Genomic DNA, 24,105 nt, shown 5'->3' on the forward strand with positions numbered 1-24,105 from the left:
TGTGTTTTGAAAAGGCAATGTCTCCTTAATCTTTCTAGGGATGAACAATTGTGTGTCTCCAGAGAGCATTTTATTCTGTTGACAAAACTCTAGATATAATTCATCTGATTGAAAAGAAAAGCCTCTGTGGAGAATTACCTCCTCTGAATTTCAAGAGAAGGTGTAAGCTATGAGTAAAATCAAGTCTCCACAGAGACATTTGCACTGTCACACCAATGAGCAGTAGCAGGTAATCAGTTCTGACTGCCTTCTGTCTCCCTGGGGTAAGAATCCATCCTCCTCTGGTGATTTTCCCCCAGTGTCCCACTTCCCCAGACAGTGACCTCGTTGTCCTGCCATGGCTTCTCTGGGGGAGCTGCAGCTGCAGCTTGGGGAGCAGTCACAGCACCATAGGTGTCAAGACAAAGAGCAATATTTCAGGGGCTGAAAGGGGGGGATGTATGGTATTTGTATAAAATATTGTCACGATTTTGGTGTTAACATAATGGTGGTGTTTTTTCAATTTCCTCTTGAGGTTGCCACACTAAAAAGCATGGAAATGGAAAGAGAAAAGTTATTTGCTTCTTTTTCATGGGAGCAGGGTGATGGGAGGAGGGGGAAGGAGCCCTTGCTTGGAGAGGGGCAGGCATGGGGAGAACCTGGGGAGGTTCTCGCAAACCTGAGTTTCAGAATAATTCTGGCAGCTCCACCCAAGGACTCCGTAATGCCAGAGGCCAAACCTGTACAGCACACGATGCTGTGAGCCACAGGGACACTGGGAAATGCAGGGGTGGTTTGGATAAAGCATGCTTAGAAGCTTGGAAATAAAATACCCCCGGTGCTGAGGTAGGGTGGGCAGCAACCCCATCCTGGCAGGGAGCCCTGGGGGCCTGAAGGAACACACACTGCCCAGGATCCAGATAAGCCCATGGTGCTGGGTTTGTCTTTGAGTCACTACGTTGTAATAGAAGCCACACCTGCCTCAGTTAGGATGGAACTGACTTGTGAAAAAATACCTGTTTTCACTGAGGGCTGATTTTTAACCCAAAGGGTGCATTACCCAGTTAAAAAGCACCTGGGGGGAAGATGGGGAGAGGGGCAGGGACCCCTGTGCTGGCAGCCCCCATCAAAACCACCAGCAAGTCTGTACATCACTCCGTGTTTACCTGGTTCAAACTGCAGCACTTTTAGCCTGGGTGTCCTCCCAGGTTACTGATTTTAATGTTGTTTCACATAACAGAAAACCATATCTTACAATTCTGAAACTCAGATTTAATGACTGAACCCAAACTGCACGAGAATGTTAGAACAGAACACTTCAGGGCGTGTGAGACAGCAGAGCACAAAAGAATTCTTTCAGCCCGTAGTGTTTAGCAATAAAAGGCAATCAAATGGATGAATACCTGAGCCCCAACCACTGACAGCTGGGCAAGAGCCGAGCCAACAATCAGTAACACCTTCTTCAACTTCCCTCTAAAGAAAAGCACAGCCTGACTTAAGAGAAAGGCACTTTTCTGAAATGCACAGAGGCTCATATTGCTGCTCATTTTTTTAACTAATCTAATAATTACAACTACAGCTTGCCTTGTGTAGAGGAAAAAGAGACCTTTGGGTAGGTTTTGCCTAAAACAAAGTCTGTTTTACTGTGTTAAAACACAGCTCTCAGAATTTCAGATGTAAGCTGAGGTTGTGGCTGACTTCTAAACTGTAGAAAGTGAATTCACTCAGTTTCAATGAAACTATGAAAACAATTTTGAAACTCTAAGGAAAGTTACATGTTAGTATTTGTAATACAGTAGCTGCAAGAAAAACACTCTGTGCATTAGCAGTACAGATTTGGTTTTCATCAAACAAGCAGGAAGATTAAAATACATGAAGCCTTTAAAAATAGTCTGTACAGCCATACCCATACCACCCAGAAAATCTATTAACATTTAATAATTTTTAAAAGAACACTTGAATATGAGGAAAACATAACACTTGCAAGAATTACCACCTCCTTCAAATTTATGTGGAGATCTAATCACAAAATTGCCTCTCAAGTAATACATCTTAACCACAGAGACAATCAGTCAAAGCTACATAAACCATTTTGCAGTCTCTGTGCACCTCTGCTGTGATCAGCATCTCCCAGACCCTGGCAGAAACCTTCAGATTGTAGGAAAATCCCCACCCCTACGGATGCTGCTAATTTTCTGGGACTAAAAAGGTTTTTGGCATAATTTACAGGGGATACCTGATAGGGTTCATCTTTGAATCCTGGGTTGTTTTGAGCCTGTGTTCTTGCCACTGTTTCTGAAGTCCAGAGCAGCTTTGGAGGAAAGCTGGGCCACTGCTGCTACTGCCTGGCAGGTGGGAAAAGTGAAATTGTACCTTCAGCTGTGTCTGAGAGGAAACTGAGGTTCTCTGAAATAATGGTACTAATCCTACAAAAAAATCCAGGTAAGGCTTAGGCAGCAACGTTGTCCTTATCTTGCTCCCAAGCCTTTGCCTTCCCCAGCAGCTGCTTTGCTGGTGGGAGGTCAGGTTCTCTGGCCACTCAAGAGCTGTGGAAGGAAACTGCCAAATTTCGCTTGGCTGTTGTTTTGTTTTGTTTTGTTTTTTTTAAATCATTATTTTTATCTTCTATGGCTTGTAAAAATGCTTTTAAAAGACTGGACATGATTCTTCGTTTTCCCAGCTGGCTCCACTTCTCTGGTTGCAGCACATTACCCCCTTTTTCTCTCCAAAGAGGATGAAATTAATAGTTTTATCTCAACGTATCTCGGATGAGTACAATTCCGTTACCGGGTTGCCTGGGAATGGTGCCTACTGGAAGCTGCTTTAGGACTGTTATGACAGGACCAGCAAGGGGAGCTCAAGCCTTGCTAATGGTCGGCCCTACACTAATTATATCTGCTAGGTAGGCTTTTTCAGCCTCCTTCGTGCCCAGAGCGGGGTTGTGCACAAGGTCCAGGGGCTCGCTGTTTGTTGCTGGTGGCGAGTGGGAATCGCTGCGAGACGCGGAGCAGAGGAGGGTGAGAGCAAACGCTGCCTCTTGGTGAGGAGGGGACGTTCGGCTCCCCCAGGGGACAGGGGCGTGGGTCGGACAGAGCCGTGGACAGGCACAGCTGCCCAGCACCAAGCGGGATTTCTGCGGGACCCTGCCAGCTCTGAGCGCCCCGGGGCGAGGGAGGTGGTGGGGGGGGGGGCTGGAGCCGGAGCCGTCGGGGCTGCGCGGCTGCAGGAAAGGGGAACGGGGGCAGCCGCGCCCCCGCTTCGCTCCGCCCCGCTCCGCCCGGCCGGGGCCGCGGGGGGCGGGCCGGGTGCTGGCCCAGTGACCGGGGTGGCGGGCGCTGTCCCGGCGGGCCGGGCAGCCGGGTTCCGTCCTGCTCCGCCCGCGGCGTCGAACCCAGAAATTGCGGCGAGAGCCGACGGGCCACGCTGCTCTGGGTCGTCCCCGCCCAGCCAAGTTCAGGGCGCGCACCGCTCCACGGTACCGGATTAATCATTGCAGATCCAGGAGGGCTCCTCCTGCCCGCACCGCCGCCCACTCCGCCCGCCCGCAGCCGCTCCGCCCGCTCCGCCGCTCGCAACTTTTCCTGCCTGTTGCGTGCAGCCAACATCCCGCCCGCCACCGCTCCGGCGGGGATGGGCTCGGCGGGGCAGCGGGGCTGGTAGCCTTCCCGGCAGCCGGAGAAGGCCCGGGGTGGTGCCGGGGATCTCCGCCCTCGCCGCTGTCGCTTGTCCCCACGCTCAGCGGAGATGGAGGTGCAGCTGGGGGTCGGCCGCGTCTACCCGCGGGCCGGGGGCAGGACCTTCCGCGGGGCTTTTCAGACCTTCTTCCAGAGCGTCTGCGAGGCGTTCCAGGCACCGCGGGAGGAACCGGGCGGCAGTCAGCCGCCGCCGGCCTGCCCGCCCAGCCCCCGGCCGCCGCCGGGCTCCCCCGCCGGGCTGCCGCCCCCGGAGCCCCGCGGCACCGGGAAGGCGCTGCCGGGGGGCGGCCCCGCCATGGGCTCGCCCTTCCCCGGTGAGCTGCGGGAGCTGCTGTGCGATGCGGGGGGGCTGCCGCTGCTGCCGCCGCCCGAAGCCGAACCGGCGCCCCGGGAGGACCCGCTGGGCGACAGCGCCAAGCAGCTCTGCAGGGCGGTCTCCGCCTCCATGGGCCTGGCGCTGGAGACGCTGGAGGCTCCGGCCGAGCCGCTGCCCCGCGAGGACTGCATGTTCGCCCTGCCCGCCGAGCCGCCCCGCAACCCCCGCCCGCCCCCCGGGGACCCTCCGGGGCCGCCCGCCCCCGCTCCTTTCCTCGCAGCCGAGGCCGTCCTGGCGCTGGAGCCTCCCGCCGGGCCGGGGCTCTACCGGAGCTCCCCGGGACCCGCTGCCCGGCCGGCACCCGGTTTCGCCCCGGCCCCGCCGCCCGCCCGCGTCAAGCTGGAGAGCGTGGCGGGCGGCAGCTGGGGACCCCCGTGCCGGTACGGCGCCGAGTTGGCCCCGCCGGGCCCCGCCGGGCCCTGGACCGCCTTCTTCGCCGAGGAGGGGCAGCTCTACGGGCCCTGCGCCGAGCCGACCCCCGGGCCCTTCTGCGGGCGCGGACCAGCTGCTGAGACTGCCGAGTTTGCCGCTGACGGATGGTACCCGGCGGGGCGGGCGCCCTTCGCCGCCCCCACCGCCTGCATCAAGAGCGAGCTGGGCCCCTGGGCCGAGGGATACGCCGGCGCTTACGGCGATGTCCGGTGAGTATCGGCACCCCGCACCTCACCGGTATCTTGCATCCCGCCGGCTCCGGCATCCTGCATCCCGCACCGCGCAGCCCCCGGCACTCCGCACGCTGCCGGCACCGGCTTCCTCTGTCCCGCATCCCACCTCCCGTAGCTGCCCCGGCGAACGCCGCGGGTCTCGCCCCCCTCTGTCCCGGCTGCCCCCGAGCCCATCCCCGCCGGAGCGACTTGATCCACCTCTCCGCTTCCCTGTCACCGACACGCTGTCCCTTGCGCTTTGCTAGGCAAGACTGTGGCAGAAGCACTGCGGGAAGCTCCCGGTGTTCTCCGCCGTCCCCCGATGCGTTTGTCTCGCGTCTCTTCTCCCCGCTCTCAGCTGCGGTACCGTGCGGGGAGCGGGACGCTGCGCTGCCAGAACGGGCCGGGCTTGGCATGGAGTTAAAGATCTCCCTGCATCTCGCTCCCCTGCGAGCTAGAGAAACGGGGCAGAGCCAGGTGACTGCTGAGCGTACAGGCAGGGAAACGCTGCCGGTGCTTTGGAGCTTTGTTTTAAATACTGGTATTATATGTGCTTTAAAGTACGGATGGGATAATATACTTGGGAATGCAGCAGAGGAGGAAAGGTTTGTGTGTTTGAGAAGAAGGTTTTGAATCACAAAAAATTTTACCTGCTGCATTAACCTCAAAGGAGGAGACGAACGGTCTGTGTAAAACGCGTACACAACCACGGGCGTGATGCATCGCGGCAAAGCGCGGGGGAATCGCTGCAGCTGACAGCAACGGGAGCCACAACGTGACTGCACAAGGATTTTTCTGCAGGCTCGGAGGCAGCCCCAGCCACAGGTGGTTGGTGCAGCCGCAGTCGGTGCACGGCTGGAGTTTCCCGTCCACATACTGACCCTCTGGTGCTCCGTGAGGTGTTAGTTTTCCTCTTTAGATTAGCACAGGGCGAACGCATCACGCCTCCCGCTTCTGTGCTTGTTTTGCTGCTTTGAAATGGTCACAGCTTTATTCGGGCAGTGTAGTAATTAGCCACACGAGCTTTTACTTGCGGATTTTTTGAGGAAGTTGAGGGCTTGGCAAAAAAAATTAAAAACCAAAAAACTGAAAAGCTAAGAAAAGGTCACAATGAGTCCACCTGCGAGTGTCCTGCCAGTGGCAGGAATTGTGTGTACCCTGTGTAGGCGCCTCTGGAGCCTGGATAAATCTCTGCCGGTGGATAAATCCGGATAAATCAGTGCAGAGGGAGCTGGGGTGAGCAAAGCTGGAGGAGTTCAGCTGCCCCAGCGCTGCTGGTGGATAGTGCCAGGCGTGTGGTGGCCGAGCTGTGGTGCCTCTGCCTGCGGAGCCCACATGGAGAGGGAATATCTCAGGGAGAACAGCCTTGGGCTTGCAGGGTGGTCACTAGGCTGTCCTGGGTGCTGGACTTGGGCAGCTGATTTAGAACTAAATGAAATTTCCTTTATTTCTGTGGGAAATGATATATCCTTCAATGCCTTGTGGCTTCGTTCAGTGTGCTGCATCCCTGTTCCCCCTTCCCCTGGCCCAGTAGCTCCCAGGGATCTGGGCTCCCACTTCTGCAGGGAACAGTGGAGTCAGAGCTAGCAGAGAGAGTTTTTAAAATACAGTTGTCTTGTCCTTTGAACTCTGTTGCTCATACACCTGGCTGCTGCAAGAGAACAGGAGGCTGATAGTATTTATTCCCCTCCCTGGGCCAGGGTTATATTTCATCTTAGCCAAATCTCTGTTAACTCTTCAGTGTGCTGCCCATCGATTGCTGTGGCTCTTGATTTTCTCCTGGGTATGGAGCAGTGGCTGTGCCATGAGCAGCCTGTGCTGCAGCTGGAGCTGATGGCAGCAGGTCCTGCCCTAGCTTGCCAGGCAGCAGGGCTGGTACAGAAAGGGGGCCAGGGCAGTGAGAACACTTTACAGTCAAGTTCCCTCTCTGAAGGATGCTCTGCTTTGGACCTGGGCTGGTTCCTTATGCAAGGTTTAGGTCCTTCCTGACGTGGCATTGCACAGAAAGCTTTACTCTCTGATCCTTGGAAAATGCAGTCTTGGCATTTTCTCTGGGAGCAGGGAGGGCCCTTCCATGAGTCCCTGCAGCTTTATGAAGATGAAGGTGCTTTGGATCCCTCATCACTGTAGTGCTGGCAGCAGCAGCTGCAGGTGTAGCCCAGTCTTCACTGGAGAATTAGGAGCATTTTAAGGTGTGCTGCTCCTAGTTCTTTCCCTTTTTGCTGGGATGGGTGTGGATCTGTGCTGCCTGCCCTTTTGCTTGGATGAGGAGGGAGGGGGGAGGTGGGTTGTTTGGGTTTGGAGGCGCTGGGTTTGTTTCCTGCAGAGGAAACACAGTAGGCTTTAAAACATTTTTATTTCATTTGAAGCTTTTGATACAGTATACCCGATTGTGCCAGTAATACTTAAGTATAATTAGCAAATTAATCCAAGCTTTTCTTACACTGTGGAGTTTTAGCAGTTTATCTTTGTGCTCTAGTTACTGCATAATTATTACCAGCAGACTGTGAGGTGACTAAATAGCCTGGTTATGAGTGATATGCAGCATTGATAGAATAAATCTAAAACTACAGCATCAAACTGACTTGTACAGTCAAAACAGTGGTGGGTGAGTGAGTGATGCAGGGCTGCTTGGTTTAAGCTAAAATGGAATCAAATAGGGAGCTCTTACTGAAGCAATGGAAGCAAAGGTGATACATGAACTTCAGGGGTAATTGGCTCAGAAAAATCTAGCGGTCCATGTAGTTTCAAATGCTTCTTAAGTGGCATTTGCTGTTACCACTGTTCCCTGTTTAGTGTCCCTGTATCTGCTGGTCACACCTACCTGCAGATTCCTTTCTCTGGCTGGGTTGCAATCAGTTTGGATGAGTGCCCTGTGTTTGTGCATCACCTGGCATAATGACTGTAATCTTTTTGTGGCCAGCACTCTAATTCTGATACTGGTTACAGATAATACCTGTCATGATTTCTGCCTGCCTAGGGAGGAGATAAGATTCTGATAAGAGGACTGAGGGTGAGTTATTACCGTAACAGATGAGAAGAGGCAGGAGCCCATTCCCTGGGCTGCCCACTCTCCTCTACCCATCCTCTTCCCCAGGGTGGGTGTGGGGGTCCAGTCCCTCAGCTCTTCACTGGTGGGACTCCTGAGCCCCTGGGAGAAGGGGAGATGACCCTCCCATCTGTCCTGTCAGCGTGACCTTTCTGCTCAGAAGGCTGGCAGTACAATTTAAATATTTCTTTTAAAGACAAGTGGTGTGTGGGGGAATGCTGTGTCTGAAACCTGTCCCTCTGCCAGCTTTGTCAGATGTACCCACGGTCTTACTGTGGTGTGAGCTGCCAGGCTGTGACACTTGGATGTCCTGGCTTGAGCTGAGGTTGTGGAACAAGTGATCCCCAGGCAGGGAAATGAGTTGCTGGGATGCTCAGGCCTCTCAGGGCAGCCCCTCACGACCAGGAGGAGCAGCAGGGATGGGTGCTGCTGGTGTCCCCGCTGCTGGCAGCAGCACGGTGCTGGTGATTCCTGGAAATCTCTGCCTCCAGCCCCTCCCTGCACCCCCGGGAAGGCGTGGGACCATCCTGAGTGGGAATACAGCAGCAACACTGTAGCCAGGCGGGAATGCTGGATGCCACGGGCATCCCCCACCCTGCCCAGGACCCTCCAAGGCCACACTTGGCTCCAGGCAGGACACAACGGGTGGCTCTGTGTCCGTGCCAGGCTGGCACCTTCCAGCAGAGTGCTCCTGGGCGAGCTGGAGGTAACCCTGCAGTGCCTGGAGAGTGAATCCGGGTGGGCAGTGGGAGGGAATTGGTCAGGGGAAACAGGAGCTGGTCAGAAGTTGAAGTATGTGTGTGGTGGAAAGGGATGGCTCTCACAAGCCTGCTTCCAGCTGGGAGGAGAGCTGGTAGCATTGTCATACCCTGCAAGAAGGAGCTCCAAAATTTCCTAAAATATTGGAATATTTTGTAGTCATAAAGGCGCATCTGATTTTGGTATGCTGAAAGCAGTTTCATTTCACAATTAATTTATAGTGGAGAGCAGTAGTTCAGGTCTTTTGCACTTTTCTGTCATTCATGCTAATTAAGTTTTTATCTTAGTACTGAGCTTCATTCATATTTTCTAAATTGCTGATTGTGAAATGCCTGTCCTAATTTGCCATTGCTGGATTGGCAATTGTTATTTGAATTGGCTTTGGGTCTGTACTTGGCACGCTCACCGGTGTCTGTCCACTGGGCTGTTTGGTTTGAAATGGATACTTCCCTCTTGTGATTGTAGGCTAGAATTACAAAGTTAAAAAAGAAAGAAAAAAAGCTTAATTTATCATCCCTTGGAATACTTTTATCAAGTGAGCAGTTACTGAAATAAAACTATTCTGTGGGAGACTTTCCGCAACTTCTGGTAAACCCCATTTTTTTTCTGTGAGCTGCTGCTCTGGCAGAGCCCAAACATCCGTGCAGGGGTTATACAACTCTGAGAGTTAAGCATGGGAAATACGTGGAAAAGCAGCTTCCCAGTTACCCTTGCACCTCCACCCACACCTGAGTTTTTAGAGGAGGATTTTAGTGTTTGGTACATGGCAAGGTGATCTACAATGCCTTGAGGTGTATCAACTGTGCTTATTCCACTTAATTTTCCACCCCATTCCCCTTTAGCATTCTTGGGGCTGACAGTCTTGGAAAATTCCTCAAGCAGAGTTTGTGCAGTCAGCCTGTTGTAGTGCTGGGGAGATGGCCTGAGTCTGAAAAGCACCTGAGAGCTCATCCCAGCATTGGCAGGGAGTGGGCACAGCCTGAGGACACCCCAGGAGTCCCACAGGGTGGAGAGCGTCTGCCTAGCAGGGGGACAAAGGGGCTGTGATGGGGACAGGGGCTGTGATGGCCTTGTCTGTGTGGTTGAGTGTCCCTGGCTCTTGGGTTGGTGCCACCTTGAGCAGCCCCCAGGTGCTGGGGGGCAGCCAGGCTCCTGGGTTTTCCTGGGGCAGGAAAGCAGTGTGGGCACTGGGATTTTCACTCTACCCTGGTATCGACAGGCACTGCACACCGTGTGGACCATGAGTGGCTTTATTTTTTTAAACAATGATAGTGATGTGAGTCAGCTCATTAAAATAAAAACGAACTGACCTAGTTGCCACAGCAGAGGCTTGTGAGGGAGGTGCTGCATCCATCTTCCCTTTCCCTGCTGCCTCTTCCCTGGTGCTGGCTGTGATGCTCCACCAGGTCCAGCTGCAGCCTCAACCTCTGCCCAGGCTGGGGGGCAGAGGGGAGGGGAAGCTGGGGGGAGCCCTCATTGCCCAGGTGCTGCCATGCTCAGGCCACCACTGAAGGCTCTGGGCAGTACCCGTGGTTGTTGCAACACTTTCTGCTTTAAAATAACGATCACAACCCTGACCCTTCCCATGAATGTTTTGAGGTTTGGTGTCTCCTCTGACAGTGGTAACAATACAACAGGTAACAGGGCTTCGTGGTGCTTAGGAGCAGCAGTGCATGTAGCAAAACAGGAGTTGTTCCCCCTCCTAGCTGGGGGGACGTGAGGTTTGTCACCAGCTGGTGGCTTTGGCAGGAGCAGCTGTGGGTCCCTGGCAGCCCTCGGAGCTGGGCTCCTGGGGGACTTGTCCTCAATTTTGGGAGTGAGTCCCTCACAAGTGTGCTGGTGTGCTGGACTGTATGTCCTGCTGACCTGAGCAGACCCGAGTGCTGTCCTTGGGGATGCCTGACCCCGTCCAACCCCGGGACACTGTTTGCAGGATTAGGGGCTACAGGAGTGCAGCTGCTCACCCCGGGGCACCCGTGCAGGAGCCTCCACACTGCCCAGGGACAGGTCAGGCAGGGGGGCCAGCAGGACTCTCCTGCCTCTGCCTTCCATCTAATTCACACCATCTCAGCAAAGGCAAAAAGAGCAAAGCCAACCACACTCCTCTGCAATTCAAAACTCCCCAGCCCTCTGTCCGGAGAGGTCTTTTTAAACACTGAGACCAAAGCTGAGTGTTGATATGTCCTCATAAGGGGTTAGAGTAATTTACTGGATTAAGTGATTTTGCAGTAGTAGAAATAATCTTAAAATACAGCCCATCTCTACAGGTATTTATAGCTGCTGCCCTTTCCCCAGGCAGCAGTTCCACCGGGGTGGGAATTGGATGCTGCCTGCCTCGAGGCATCCAGGGTGTCCATCCAAATCAGGGTGAATTACACCCGAGTGCTCTGCAGGACCCTGGTGGCTTTTCTGTGTAATCAAAAAGCAGAACAGAGCATAAGGTAATAAAGAAGCAAGAATTCCCCCTGTGTTTTTGCTGGGTGCCTCTACCAAGCCATGGGCCACACTGGGCTCCTTGAGATTGCAGGCAAGGTGGCTGCTGCTTCCACAACACTTCTGGGAGCTGGATTTCCTAGAATGCTTTATATGGAGTCCATGGGACATGTTCAGCTCCTGGGATGAGGTGAGAAAACCCTGGCCTCTGTTTCCTCTCCCCCACGTTCTCACCATCCAGGAAGGCCCTCGAGAGCTGCTTCTTTTCTTTCCCAAGATGATACTTTACTTCTTTTTCTGTTTTTTTCTCACCACCCTTCAGCAGTTTGATTGCTGTTACATATTTCAGCTGCATTAGCTTGTTTGCTGCCTAGAAATGGCAGAAAAAACGCTTTGACCTTGGCCTGTGTGCTGAGAACAGAGTCCAAGCACAAGTTTTCTGTATCAGTGCTCTGCTCTCCGAGGCTCCTGCCTCCTCCCCCTCCCTGCCTATCTGGAGCAGGCAGCAGCAGCATCTGCTCCTCTCCTGGGGAGGCTCTGGATGGGCTATCTCGGCAGCTCCTCCTTCCTCCTGTAAAGGAGAGAAGAGGAGAAAAGTAATTTGTGTGCAGACCAGGTTAATTGTTTTCATCCAGGTGGCAATTGGGTGTGTTAACTGGAAAATGAACTGCTACGCAGGGACATTGTTCAGATACCTACGTTTTTCCCTTGAGCTGTGTGATCTGCTTGCATCAGTGTTCTCTTCTTGCCCAAATGCCCCTCCAACCCTGGCCCTGCAAGAAAGTGGCACAGCTCCTTGTCCCTGCTGAGACACGAGGTTGTTCTCTAACCCTCCAGGTCACCCCCATCCCTTCTCGCACTGTCTGGAAGTGCTGGTTCTGTGCTGGGTGGCAGATGTCCAGCTCAGGTCTGAAGCCTGGAGCTGTGTGTCCCAGGGGACTGTGTCCCCTCCTCGGCTGGCTCCAGGTTTTGTCCCTTTGTGTGCTTGTATGCTCCAGCATGTGTGAGGTCATCCCAACTTGCTCAGCCCCTTCACACGGATTTAGCTTTCTGGTTTGCTGTGACTTGCTTTGTTTTTGTGTCCCCTGTGGCTGGAGAGGAAAGTCTTTCCTGATGATATGATCTTCCACTTGCAAAGAAATTTGTTACTTCCCAATCTGTTCCTGAGTCCCCAGGAACATATTTAAACAGTTAGGGAAAAAAAAAAAAAAAAGCAGTGCAGGGATTTTTTTCCTTGTTTACAGCACAGCCTCTGCTGGGTGACAGGACCTTGGTCCTGGGCCCTTCCAAAGGGGGCTTGGAGAGGGAGCAGGGGTGTGAGGCTGGAGGAGCATCCTCCCCCCGGGCTGGGCTGGGGGTGGCAGCTGTTTGGGGGTCCCTTTGCTCCCTCTGCACGGGCACGGGGCAGAGCTGGGGGGGAGGATGGGGCTCTGAGCCCACACACCCCCCAGCTGCCTGGGAGTTGGGGTCTGGGTGGGCACTTTGGTGGCTTTGTCCTGAGATGAGTCCATTGCTGCTCATGTACCAGAGAATGCAGAGAGCACTCTCAGGACTGGGAGGCCTAAAATTAGATTTGGCATCTGTGTTTTGGTTTGCGGGAGGGCTGGAAAGCAGACAGTTCCTGGCTGCTGTCATTCTGTGCCTGCTTGGCAGGGTGAGGGGTGAAGCAGGTGAGGTGCTGGGCTCCTAAACAGTCCCAAAAGGTCCCTGTCTCTCTCTGTCCATCACTGCCCAGTGGGGCCGGAGTCTGGGCAGATTTTGGTGCCTGTGGTCACTGGGGAACCTCCCCCACACACCGGTCCCCTGGGATCAGCCAAGCATTGCTGCAGCTGGAGGGTTCTGCCCTCCCAATGTCCCAAGAAATGCTTTCAGGCCCCAGAATGACAGCTCTGGCTGGCTGTGCTTCACTAGAAGAAGGTCACAGCACCAGGGCAGTGTTTCCTGGGCTGTGTGTGAGCCCCTGCTGGGGCTGCTACCAGAGCTGTGAGCCAGGGGCATGCCTGGCCACCAGGGAGGACCTGCCTGGTTGTTAGCTGGGTGCTGTGGGATGCTGAGGAATTTTTGCCTCTGCTGCTGAGCTCAGAGCTAGCTCAGGGATATGTGAAACCTTCCTTATAATTTGTGTGTTTACTCTCTCTGAGATGACTCAAAGCAGGATCTGCTTTGAGGGCACAGGGAGACGATACTGTTGCGTAAGTTGTGAAGTCTCTAGAAAACAAGTGGTTTGCCAGCAGAGCTGAAGGGAACTTTTGCAGATATAGCTTATACCTGCTTCCAGACACAATAAAGAAAAGCATTTTTATGCTCCTGCTGTTGCAGCTTTTGTGGCATTGGTTTCCTTGACAATAATTCCACTGCCAAATGAAGGGGGGGAAATACTATGTGTTTTAAATATCTGCATCTGGCAGTGACTCCTGACATCCCTCAGCAGCTCAGCTGGGAGCCTTCCCGTGATGGTTCTGGTACCGGGGGGCTGAGGGCTCAGTGGGGCATGGGGGGCTCTGGTCTGCAGCCCCTGTTTGCCCTGACTTGTCCTCCAGTGGAGGAACCTGGAGTGGGATGATCAGGTGGGTTCCCAGGGGCTCTTGCAGGAGCTGGGGGTCTTCATCCTCATAAGAGCAAGGACTGGTGAATAAGTGCCTGTGTGGGGCAAGGTGTGGAGCTGTGTTCACACTTCCTCTTCATGGAAGAATGTGGCAGCTTCTGCTGGAGCTGTGACACCCCCAGGAGCCTGTGCGATGTGGTAGGAGGTTCTCATGTTCTGCTGGTGTCTTGGAGGAGGTCAGGCTCCCAGCAGTGGCTCAGCACCAAGAGTTCTCTACATTGCTAAACCTGCTCCAGAAAGAGGGGAAAACCCTGTTTGTGCAGCCAGTTCAGTCCCAGGGCATTCGAAATGGAGATCTACTCAGTGCTGAAAAAGCCATAAAATGGGGGAAGTTTTCTTCCAACCCCTGTAGAGAATGAGGCATAGGACAGTGGTGTCCAAGAGCTATTAAATTTTGGAGATATCTTAGAAAAGGACCTGTCAGCAGAGTCTGCAGCTCACAAATAAGCCTGGCTTGAGCGTACAAGTCAGTTGGTTCAAAATACAGCCTGCTTTGATAAGCAGGCGAGCAATCTGAAAGTTTCACATTCCCATGGAATTAATGGATCCATTTGAATGCAACTTGACACACATCACATAAAATGTTAACCCAGCACCTCGTAAATAGGAAAGGTGTCATACACTGTTTTCTAAATTATAGAATGAAAATGTCAAACATGACAAGGGGGTGGAGGTTCTGCTGCCTGTGGGCTGGAGGTGACAGCGTGGGCTCTGCCAGCAGTGCTGGAGGGACAGCAGCCTGGGTTCCCTGGGTGCTGGAGAGCCAAGGCTGGTGGAGGAGATGTCCATGGGGCAGAGGGGAGCTCTGCCTGCCCAACCAGGGGGGTGTGCAGGCTGCCTGCAGCTGGCTCTGCCATCAGTCCTGCCCGTGCCGTGGGGCTGGGTCATCTCTCCAGCTCTGGCTGTTGTTTCCAGCTGGAGGCACAATGTCACTTGGATGATTGGCCAAATGATTTGTGGGGATACCTTGGGCATCAAGTGGCCTTGAACCGGCCCAGAGTTGTTACCAGCACCAATCATTTATGGTGCTCTGGCTGCCCCTGGACGTGGGTCTGTTTGTGCTGGTGCCACAGGGCATCTCTCACCCCTGCCTCCTGCCAGGGAAAGGAGAAGTCTGGGATCAGATGCCATCCTGCAGAGCTCTGGGGGCAGGAGCAGGGACTGCCTGTCTGATTCATGAGTGCTGTGCTGGCACTGAGACCCGTGGGCTGCAGAACCAGAAGGAACATCCATCTGCAGGTGTGGAGAGAGCAGCTTTGGTCTCTTCTTCTTGTCAGCAGCCAGCAAGGAACTCACATCTTCTGTTTGGAAGTGTTTAAAAAGTGTCCCTGCACTTAGTTTTTGCAGAGGGAAAATTAAATGTCTCCCTGTGAAAGCAGACTGGTCATCCAAGCCTGCAGTAGCCCAGCAAGTGCAGGATCAGCCAGGGAGCTTTCTGGAGGACTGTGAGCAGTGCTCCCAGCCTGGTGTGATGGCCACGTCCCTGAGCATGAGATGCAGGGATCAGAAGTATCTCATTATTGGTGATTTTCTTTGTAGGCACATTTTCCTTTTGCCAGCAGAGGAGATAGGTTTGAAACCGAAAGATTATGATGTGGGCTACACTAACTTTAAAAATATGAGTCAGGACAGATGGTTCCCTTGGAAAATAAGTAGGGATAAGTAGGCAAGGATGCCAAGGCCTGGTCCTTGGAGGCTCCAGGTGACTCTGCAGTCACCAGGACGATGCGGTGCTCAGCGCTGATGACCTTGGGGTGCTCCTCAGGGCTGAAGCTTGCTTGTGTGACTCCTGTTTTGGTTTTTGTCCCCTTTGTGCTTCATGATTAGGTGAGCTCCTGTCTTCAGTAACCTTGCAGTACATTTATGCTGTTTCTTGCCATAGATACCTTCTCTGTCTGGGGAAATCAAGTGTTTCTTCTCCTCTGAGCTGATTAATTTAGGCTGCTTCCTGAACTCACTGCCTGGAGATGAGGTTTCAGGCAGAAGGTTTGGTCTCAGTTCTGTATGCTGCCTGCCTGTGGAGGCTGCAGAGTGGGATAGCTCTAGGGACAATTAGGAAAACCTGTTGTCATAGTTTTTATTTCAATGCAATGAAGATGAAGTCCCCCTCACTGTCCCTTTGCCCCATCCTCTGCAGTCTCTGGGATGTAATCTCACCTCCCCCTGCTACACATGAAAACAAGGCTTGGGCAGTTTAGAAACATTCAAGGCTACTTAGAGAAAAGGAAATAAATTCAGTGTAGAAGGCTGGATGTTTATAGATTAAACTGCTCAGAGCATTTTAGCAGATGGGAGGGTTTAAGATTTCTGTGCAGCCTGGCCATGGGGCTCAGTGTGGCTCTGCGAATGCTGCTTGGGGATCCAGCTCAGCTGGGGCTGGTGACAGTGGAATGGGCCTGTGCAGGTGGAGATGGGACTTGAGCCCAAAATGAGCAGTTGTGCTCTGAGCTAAATGGGGGTCCTGCACCTCAGTGTGAGCCACAGATCTTCATCCAGGCCTGAGCCCCACAAACTCCATGGATGGGAAGCCTGTTATTTTTAACCTTGTGTTTGGAAACATCTTGCAGAGGTGATGCTGCTTTAAAGGCAACATGTACTGCTGATAACATAAAAATGACAGTGCTTGAGATGACTGGATGGGACTCTGTGTCATCCAGGTTCACGTGCATGTGCTCATTCAGCTCCTGGCTCAGCATCTTCCTGAGTGTCACAGCCAAGCAGATTTGTAGATACCCAAGATGCCAAAGCCCCAGCTGCTTCCCTGGAGGGCAGGGTGTGGGACCAGGAGCCTGCTGGTCAGGCTGGGACGAGCTGGGGTGCAAATCCCAATTAAGGATTCCTCAAAGGCTGGTCCAGCTGAGTCCCCGTGTTTGCACATCCAGCACGTTGTGCTTTAGCAGGCACACTTCTGGACACAGAAGCAGCACGAATTCCAGGCTGGCAGATGCAAAGATGGGCACAGAGGAGAGCAGGCAGAGAGCTGAGGGCTTGAGGAGGCTGTGCAGGGAGCAGCCCCCAGTGTGTTGCTGTGCTCTGCTGGGCTGCTCTGTTGCAGCTGTTGGAGGGATTTTTAACATGGAAAATGTGGGCAAGCTGAAGAATGAAGGAGATGGAAATTGAGTTTGTTCAGTTATGTAAGACTGGTGGAAAGCAGAGGGAGTGCAGGGAGGCTGCATCGTGTTGCATTAGCACAGTGAACTACTGAAGGAGTTAATTTTGAGTTAGGTGTGGACTGGGGAGGCCGTGCAGGTGGAGCACCCCAGGTGCCTTTACATGGTCTGGTCTGCCTTAGGTTCAGGGAGAGGCAGCTGTGCCTTGGCTCCTTTTGGGTTGTGTATGCCAACTGCTGCTGAGATGGAAACTTCCTCTGTGGGGTATGAGAAGGGGTTGGCTTTCCCCTGCCCTTGGTTTTCTGTGTGTGTTGTGAAATCTTGGCTGTTTGGTGACATGAACTATTGACAAACAAGAGCCTGCATTGCAAAACTGTGGCTCCTACTCTGCAGGGGTATTTGCATGTGGCAGGAGCTCAACAGACGCACAGAACCCTCCTGAACTGGCAGCAAAATTCCTCCTGTAGCCATAAGAGAGATACTGAGGTTGTTTTTTCTCCCCCTGAGCGCTGCTCTGCTCCTCCGGGAGCAGCCCTGACCTTGGCCTTCAAGCTGGAATCTCTGCTGGAATCTCTGTCCCCGTCCCACTGGCAGTTGTGTCTCCCATGCTGCCTATCTCCTGCTCCAGGCTCCTCTCCCAGGCTGACACTTGCCACATATTGTGCACACTGAGGACACCAATCCTGGGGCCCTCCCCGTGGCTGTGGGGCTGGGGTTGGTCAGCCCTGGGTGTCCCCGTGGCCCTGCAGGGTGGGTGCCATCTGCTGGGACCCTCAGAGCCCATCCCCTCCGTCAGGGCAGGATTGGCTGAGCTGTGGATGCTGCTGTTAAAAAGATGAAGGATCACTTTCTTAATATCCTCTGAAGAAAAGAGAATAAAACTGCTGCAAAAGGTGGTAACCAGGCAGATCTGATTTGGACAAAAAAATTGTGGTGGCCCAGTGACTCTCAGAAGCCAGTTATCCACTGTTTTGACAAAAAGCCAGTTTTTGCAAAGAGCTTCAAATGCTGTGGCTCCCCATAGTCTGGCCAGGTGCTGAGGTCTACCCTGAGGCACATCTCCTGACACTCCTCCCAAAAAGCACTTGGGTACATGGGGGCAGGACGGGACCAGCCAGGAGGGAAGTGTGAGGGATGTGGCTGAAGAGGAGGACAGGATCTTGGTGCATCTTGGTGCTGTGGGTGGCCAAGTCCTCTCCCACCACCCTGGCTCACGGGGACCTTTCTGGGGCTGCCCAGGGGAGGTTTAGGTTGGAGCTTGGGTGCAATTTCTTCTTGGAAAAGGTTGTCAGGGCCTGGCCCAGGGTGCCCAGGGCAGGGCTGGAGTCCCCATCATCCCTGGAAGGGTTTCAGAGCCCTGGAGATGTGGGGATGAGGGACATGGAGTACTGGGATTTGATGCTATTAGGTTTGTGGTTGAACTCGATGATCTGAAAGGTCTTCTCCAATTTAAATCATTCTGTGATTTTTCTTATGACCTAGTCCAAGGTTTGCAGCACCATGTGAGCTGTGGGCTGAGCTGGTTGGGAGAGGTCAGAGGAGTGGAGGTGAGGAGCTCTGCCCCGGTGCTGCTGCTGCCCTCTCCTTGTGCTTGGCACCTTCTCTGCAGTGCCAGGGCTGCTCTGGGTGCTTCCTCAGCAGGACTTGCAAGAGGTTATGTCAAAACTGGGGAAAGCAGCAAGGGGCAAAGATGTCCCCAGGTCCTCTTGGGAGTCGGTGCTCTGCCCCTCCTAACACCAGGTTTCCATCCCCATCCTATTTTCCAGCTTTCCAGGGTAGAAGCCCAGAATGGGTTCTCCTGAGTACTGAGCTGGCAAGTGGTACACATGAAGCTCCATAATCCACGCTGCTTTGCTTCCAGCAATTAATCATAAATATGATATGGCAGGCCCTGCAAATTCTGTTTCTTGCTCTGAGGTTTGTTTTTGCCCTTCAGTGGTTGGCAGTGCCGTGCTCAGCCCGTGGGGCCATCCCAGGGCAGTGAACTTGGTGGCAGTGTCCCCAGGGGACACAGAGGCAGTGCTTTTAGCCCTGGCATGGGCACAGGCTGGGACACATTCACTGCAAATGGTTTATGCTTTCACCAGAGGCCTGATTTTAGTAGTTGTGGGGATGAGCAAGGCATCCTGGAAGAAGCCTCAGATCCCAGCATGGTTTTCTGCATGGTCTGGCTTTCTCGTTGCGTGCCTCCTTTCTGATCAGTGCTTGGCTTGTCCCATCACCAAAATTCTGGGTTTTGCCATGAACGTTGTGCCAGGCACCATTGGCTGGGCTCCCCCACATCTGATCCTGACCTCACTGCTGACCCTTTTCCCTGCCCTCTTGCTGTTTTACCCTGCAGGTTGGAGACTGGCCGTGAACATGTCTTGCCCATTGATTATTACTTCCCACCTCAGAAGACTTGCCTGATCTGTGGTGATGAAGCATCTGGGTGCCACTATGGAGCCCTCACTTGTGGAAGCTGCAAAGTCTTCTTCAAACGGGCAGCTGAAGGTAAGGTGTGCAGAGAGAGGAGGGAAGATCATGCCCACCTCTGGGCATTGGCTTTCTCTACCAAAGTATCCCAGTGGTGCTCAGCTGATGTGGTCAGAGCGCTGCTTCCACATCAATTCTAGCATCAAGCTGCGTGCTTTCTGAGTCACGTTTCCCTCCATTCATCTCCCGTGCCAGGAGTGGACTTGGCAGCTGTAGGACAGGGCTGTGCCCCAGAGGACAGCAGCATCCTGTTGCCATAACAAGATTGTCAAATAACATCGACAGATAATAAGTTTGGCACTTTGCCCCAAGTAAATAATTTACAGATACATCTCTGCTATGCACCAGCTCTGTGTAAAGCCTGATGAATTGGCTCGTGCAGCCAGAGTAAATAACATGCTTGTTTAAGTCAGCAAGTTATTGTTGATTTATAGTAAGTGGAGCCTTGGCTCTGCCTGCCAGATGAAGTGATGGTGTCAGCTGGTGGGTCCTGGAGCTGTTCTCCTGCTTTTACACCAGGGTGTGCTCCATGCAGCATGGGCTGAGGCCAGGGAGGGAGGCAGCTGAGGCTGTGTGCACAGCCCTTCAGCGTGTGGGGTGTTCCTGCTCCTGGTTGTGTTATAGCGTTAATTTAAGTGGTCTTTATGCCTCTTCTAAGTTTTTAAGCCTTGAGCAGGTTAGAAGTGTCTGGGGCCAGACAACAGCAGCCCTTTGCCTTTCCCCTGGATGAGAGTGTGGCACAAAGTGCTGTGAGGAGCAGCAGTGGTGGGGGGGCTGCTTGAGTGGCAGGTCTCACCTTACCCTGAGGTACATGGAGAGAGGCTTTATTTTGAAGAAAAGACAGTAAGTCAGACTCCTTTAAAATACTGAGTGCAGGGTAGTGGTAGGTGATGATTTCTATCCTAACTCCTGGAGATTCTCTAGCCTGACCTGTCTTTCTTGAAGTTGAGGACCAGTATTGAAAGATGATATCTCAGTGTGGTCTCATGTTTTAAACTCCATAAAATGCATCTCCAAAAAGCATAGCTTGCCTTTGGAGACTTTTACAACAGCAATTCAGCAAGTGTCCCTAATAGGAAGAGAAACCTTTTCTTCTGCTTCTACCTTCCTGCTGCTGGTAGGAACCAGAAGCCTGGGATGGGCTGGGAACTGAGGGCAGCGCCAGCAAATCACCTCTGGGGGAATGGAGAATAGATAGACATGTAGCTTTTCTTTTTTCATATTCTTTGCCTAACACAATACTGAACTTATTTGGCAGTAATTCAGGGATATTTAAGAAGATTGTACATGCATACACAGGCTTCTAAGGGTTTAGAAAGGTAAAAGATTAAAAAAAAATTGTGACATTGATTCTTCTTCCCTTTTGAAACACATTGTGATTAATGTAGTTTCCAGCAGAGCTGATCTTCCTGTTTAAAAAAGCTTGACAGGTTGTTTTTTTTTGTTGGTGGTGGTGTGTTTTTTGTTTGTTTGTTTTTGTGTTTTGGTGTTGTTTTTTTTTCAAAGCTCAACTGGTTCTTCTAGAAAGATGCTGGAAAGATTAACAGAAAAAGCCTGGACATTGTCCTGATCTCTTTCTGTTGTGTCTCTTGATTTATAGACTCTCCAGGTTATATTTAGGCCACCTTTAAGACAGTCTCTGAAGATTTTTCAGCTCTGATGCAGACTTCCTCACTTGCAGAAGACCAGCCTCATTTTTGTGCTCCAACCTGGGGCTGGTCCCTCCTCTGCCGTGCCCCACACTGAGGTCCCTGCCCTGGGGGTGCAGTGGGTTGGGGCTCCCAGCTCTGCTCTCCTGCTGCTTCTCTGCTGCCTGGTGTACTGGCAGCCTGCACAGGAGCACTCCTACTTCTCCTGGTTCCTCTTTCTCCTACAGTAACAAAGAGCTGGTAAACCAAAAGTGCATCCACCTCAACAGAGATTTTGTTTCTGATCAATGTGAGTAGGTGGGGCATCACCGTGCGTGGTCAGAGTGGCTCAGATGAGATGAAGACTTTAGGGTTATGATATCACACTTGTTCCCAAGACAGAAAAATGCATTAAGCACAACACACATAGCAAGAAATTGTCAGTGCAGGGGTTCCTGTTGTCCCATCCAGGAAGGGAGTCACCTTCGTGTTCCCTGCATCCATCCCTGAGAGGTGGTAGAACCTTCTTCATCCCTCCAAGATTCATGAGCTCTGCTGGCTCATGTGTGTGTTCCTGGCAGCACAGGACTGGGGTACCTCAGGCTGTGTTTCTGCTGAGAGTGCCTTTAAGTAGCAGAAAGCTAAATGAAAAAGTAATGCAGCATTTGGCAAATTTCCTGGCGGGCTACGAGCCTGACTGCTGTGCAGTCTGTTCCCTTTCCCCTCAGTCACTCTCCATATGAATTGTTGTTCTACATCCTGACCTGCTGAGGATTAGCTTTGAATCAGAGAAATATCTCCAGGCCTACTCAGCAGTTTCTTGCTGGTTTTCAAGATGGCAATGCATTACAGTGAACTGTTTATAAAGACCATTACTATGTGTTGAAGTTCTTCTCCTTCCCCTGGCTGACCTGGCACTGCAGAAGATTTCTATGCTGTTGTAGCACCATGATGCTCCTGCTGCAGTGGTGAGTTTCTCACTACTTTTCTCACCACACACTTTGTGTGTTGTCTGCCTTAAAAATCAGTGGCAAAAGCAGAAGGTTGAATACCAAGACCCTTGAAAGCTCAGGCCCTCCTGAGCTTTTGCTTTCTTTAGTCTTCTGGTATATACAGGTGACTATTCTTTGCAAAGATAGTTTTTCAACAGTGCCTTAGCATTGGTTCCCAAGAGCTTCATATTTGCACCCTCTTTGGTTAAAATTATTTCTGAAGTGGGAACTTCAGGGCTGTCCCAGAACCAAGCCCAGGCTCAGCTCTCAGCACAGCCAGTGACAGTGACAAGGTTTTTACAGAACAGAACCAGAGCCCCTGTGTTACACGAGACCCTGGCAGATTTGCTGTCTCAGAAATCTTGGCCTTATAATTCACCCTGTTATAATTCAGTTTATGCACTGAAATACAAGGATGTAGTTCTCTTCCAAAATGCCTTTACCAGGCTTTCACATTCATAACTGTAAATCTTCCTCCAGACATTTGCACAGATTACTTTGCTTTCTGAGAGAGAAGCTCCTGTGGGCACAATAATTCATGTGGCAACAGGCTCTTGGTTAAAAAACTCCTCTGGATTGAGCAACTAATCTTTGAACATAAATCTTTATATTTAGTTGAGACTGTAGAACTGCTCTTACCCAGGCACTGATTGCAGGTGAGGAGCAGGAGGAGCTGGGGGTGGCAGAAGTGTCTTTCTGCCTGGCTAAGGTGGCACTGGAGGGAGCCCGAGCCTGGGGGGTCCCAGTGGTGAGGCCAGAGGTGCCTGGTCCAGGAGTGTGGGGGTCCCTGATGAGCATCGTGGCTGTTGTGAGGTGAGGGTGGGCAGGGCTGGATGGGTGGCTTCACTGGGACAGTGACAGGGGATGGTTCCTCCCTCAGGTCATGGATTAGTTTCACAAACCACGTCCACAGCTGGTGATGGCGGTGACAAGGGCAATAGTTTTCTCCAGTAATTAAAAGAGCAATTTCTCTCTTCTTAGGAGTTAGAGCAAGATGAGCAAGCTGCTTATTCCCACGCTGAGCAGAAGCAGGCTCATGGGTGTCTGTTGCATGACCATTTGTTTCCATGTTAATGGCTTAAAATAAACAGTGCCAGGCTGGGCATGTGCGGTGAGCAGAACATGGGTTCCTGCCCCACAATGTTTATTTTGTGTACCAGGAAGCAGGCCCTCACCATTTCAGCAGAATCACTGTACCATGACTGTGGATCAGGTGTTGACTGCAACTTAAGGTCTTGCACTCACCCGAGCCCACGGGCAGGGGGGTGATGTTGTAGAGACAGAATGAGCCCATTCTGTGTGCAGTGTTCTGGGGGGATGGATCCCCCCGGATCCCTTCCCAGCAGGGTGCTGGGTGCTGCTGGGGGGGGACAGCTCGGTTGCCTCTTTGGGCCAGGCTTGAACCCCTCTCCCAGATCTCCATTGCCATGGGGACAGAGCAGGGGGGGGGACAGGCCTGGGTGCTGGGACCCCATCTGGAGGCTGGGGAGGGAAGGGGGTGGGCAGGGGGCTGTTCTCTTGGCAGGGGATGTGGTTAGAGCCATGCCCGACCCACAGCGTCCTTGGAGCTGGGGCAGGGACTGTGCTGCCTTCCCCTACTGAGGCTGTTCTCAGGAGAGAAGTGAGCTTTTTTAAGATGTTGAGCTATTATTGTTGCAAAAATGCTGTAGTTTAGACTAGAGAGGTGAGATAGGGCTGGAGCTGGAGCCGATGGCCAGGCGGGAGGACTCTGCTCTGCTTCTGGGGCAGCCCAGCTCACAGCAGCCCCACGGCCGGGGACCCACTGGGTCCTGTGGGCTGGAGCTGCTCTGCTGTCCCAGCAGGTTTATACTCATGGAGGTTTTGATGGGCTCTGGAGCCATCCCAATTCCCAAGGCCAGGCATTGTCTGGAGACGGGAGCAAGGGGATCAGGATCCCAGGCCGAGGAAGTCGGGCGTCCATGTGCCTGTGGTGTCTGCGTGTAAAGAGGTCAAGTGGAGGGAGTGTGGCCTCTCTGCTCCTTTCCCATAGCACAAAAATAACTCCCAGGTAACCCAGTTTCAGCTGAAGTTGTTTATCACTCACCCTCCTCAATGAACTGCTGAAAGGCAGGATGGTGCTTGTGTTCTCTGGGGTTTGGTGTCTGAGGGTTGTGAAGTGCCCTTGACACTGGTAATGAGCAAGGGGAAGAGGTGAGAAGAGGTGCTGGTGGGAATGGTGTTAAAAGGGTTCAGCGAGGTGTGGTGTGCTGCAGAAGAGGCACTCTCACCCCATTATGTCTCCAGCCAAGGTGCTGGGGGTGGTGCCATGATCAGCTTTAATGGGGACCACTCTAAGGCTTTGAAACCCGTGGTGTTTTGCAGCCCTCTGGTGTAGCCTT

At 52.7% G+C, this 24,105-nt stretch overlaps 1 protein-coding gene across 3 annotated transcripts in view; it reads left to right on the forward strand.

The window, feature by feature from the left end:
• The first annotated feature begins 2,954 nt into the window (after positions 1-2,954).
• The window catches only part of AR (androgen receptor), a 35,725-nt gene continuing 14,574 nt past the window's right edge, over positions 2,955-24,105 (forward strand). The window contains exons 1-2 of one of the 3 annotated variants that reach the window (XM_071758109.1): positions 2,955-4,691; positions 18,992-19,143. In XM_071758109.1, the coding sequence (XP_071614210.1) occupies positions 3,724-4,691; positions 18,992-19,143 (1,120 nt within the window). In that variant the 5' untranslated portion in view covers positions 2,955-3,723. Of the gene's footprint in view, positions 4,692-18,747; positions 18,816-18,991; positions 19,144-24,105 lie in introns of those variants that run through there. The other 2 variants (XM_071758108.1, XM_071758110.1) reach the window with 2 other exon arrangements.

This window comes from Heliangelus exortis, chromosome 14 (genome assembly GCF_036169615.1).
Source record: "Heliangelus exortis chromosome 14, bHelExo1.hap1, whole genome shotgun sequence".
Lineage (NCBI taxonomy): Eukaryota > Metazoa > Chordata > Aves > Apodiformes > Trochilidae > Heliangelus > Heliangelus exortis.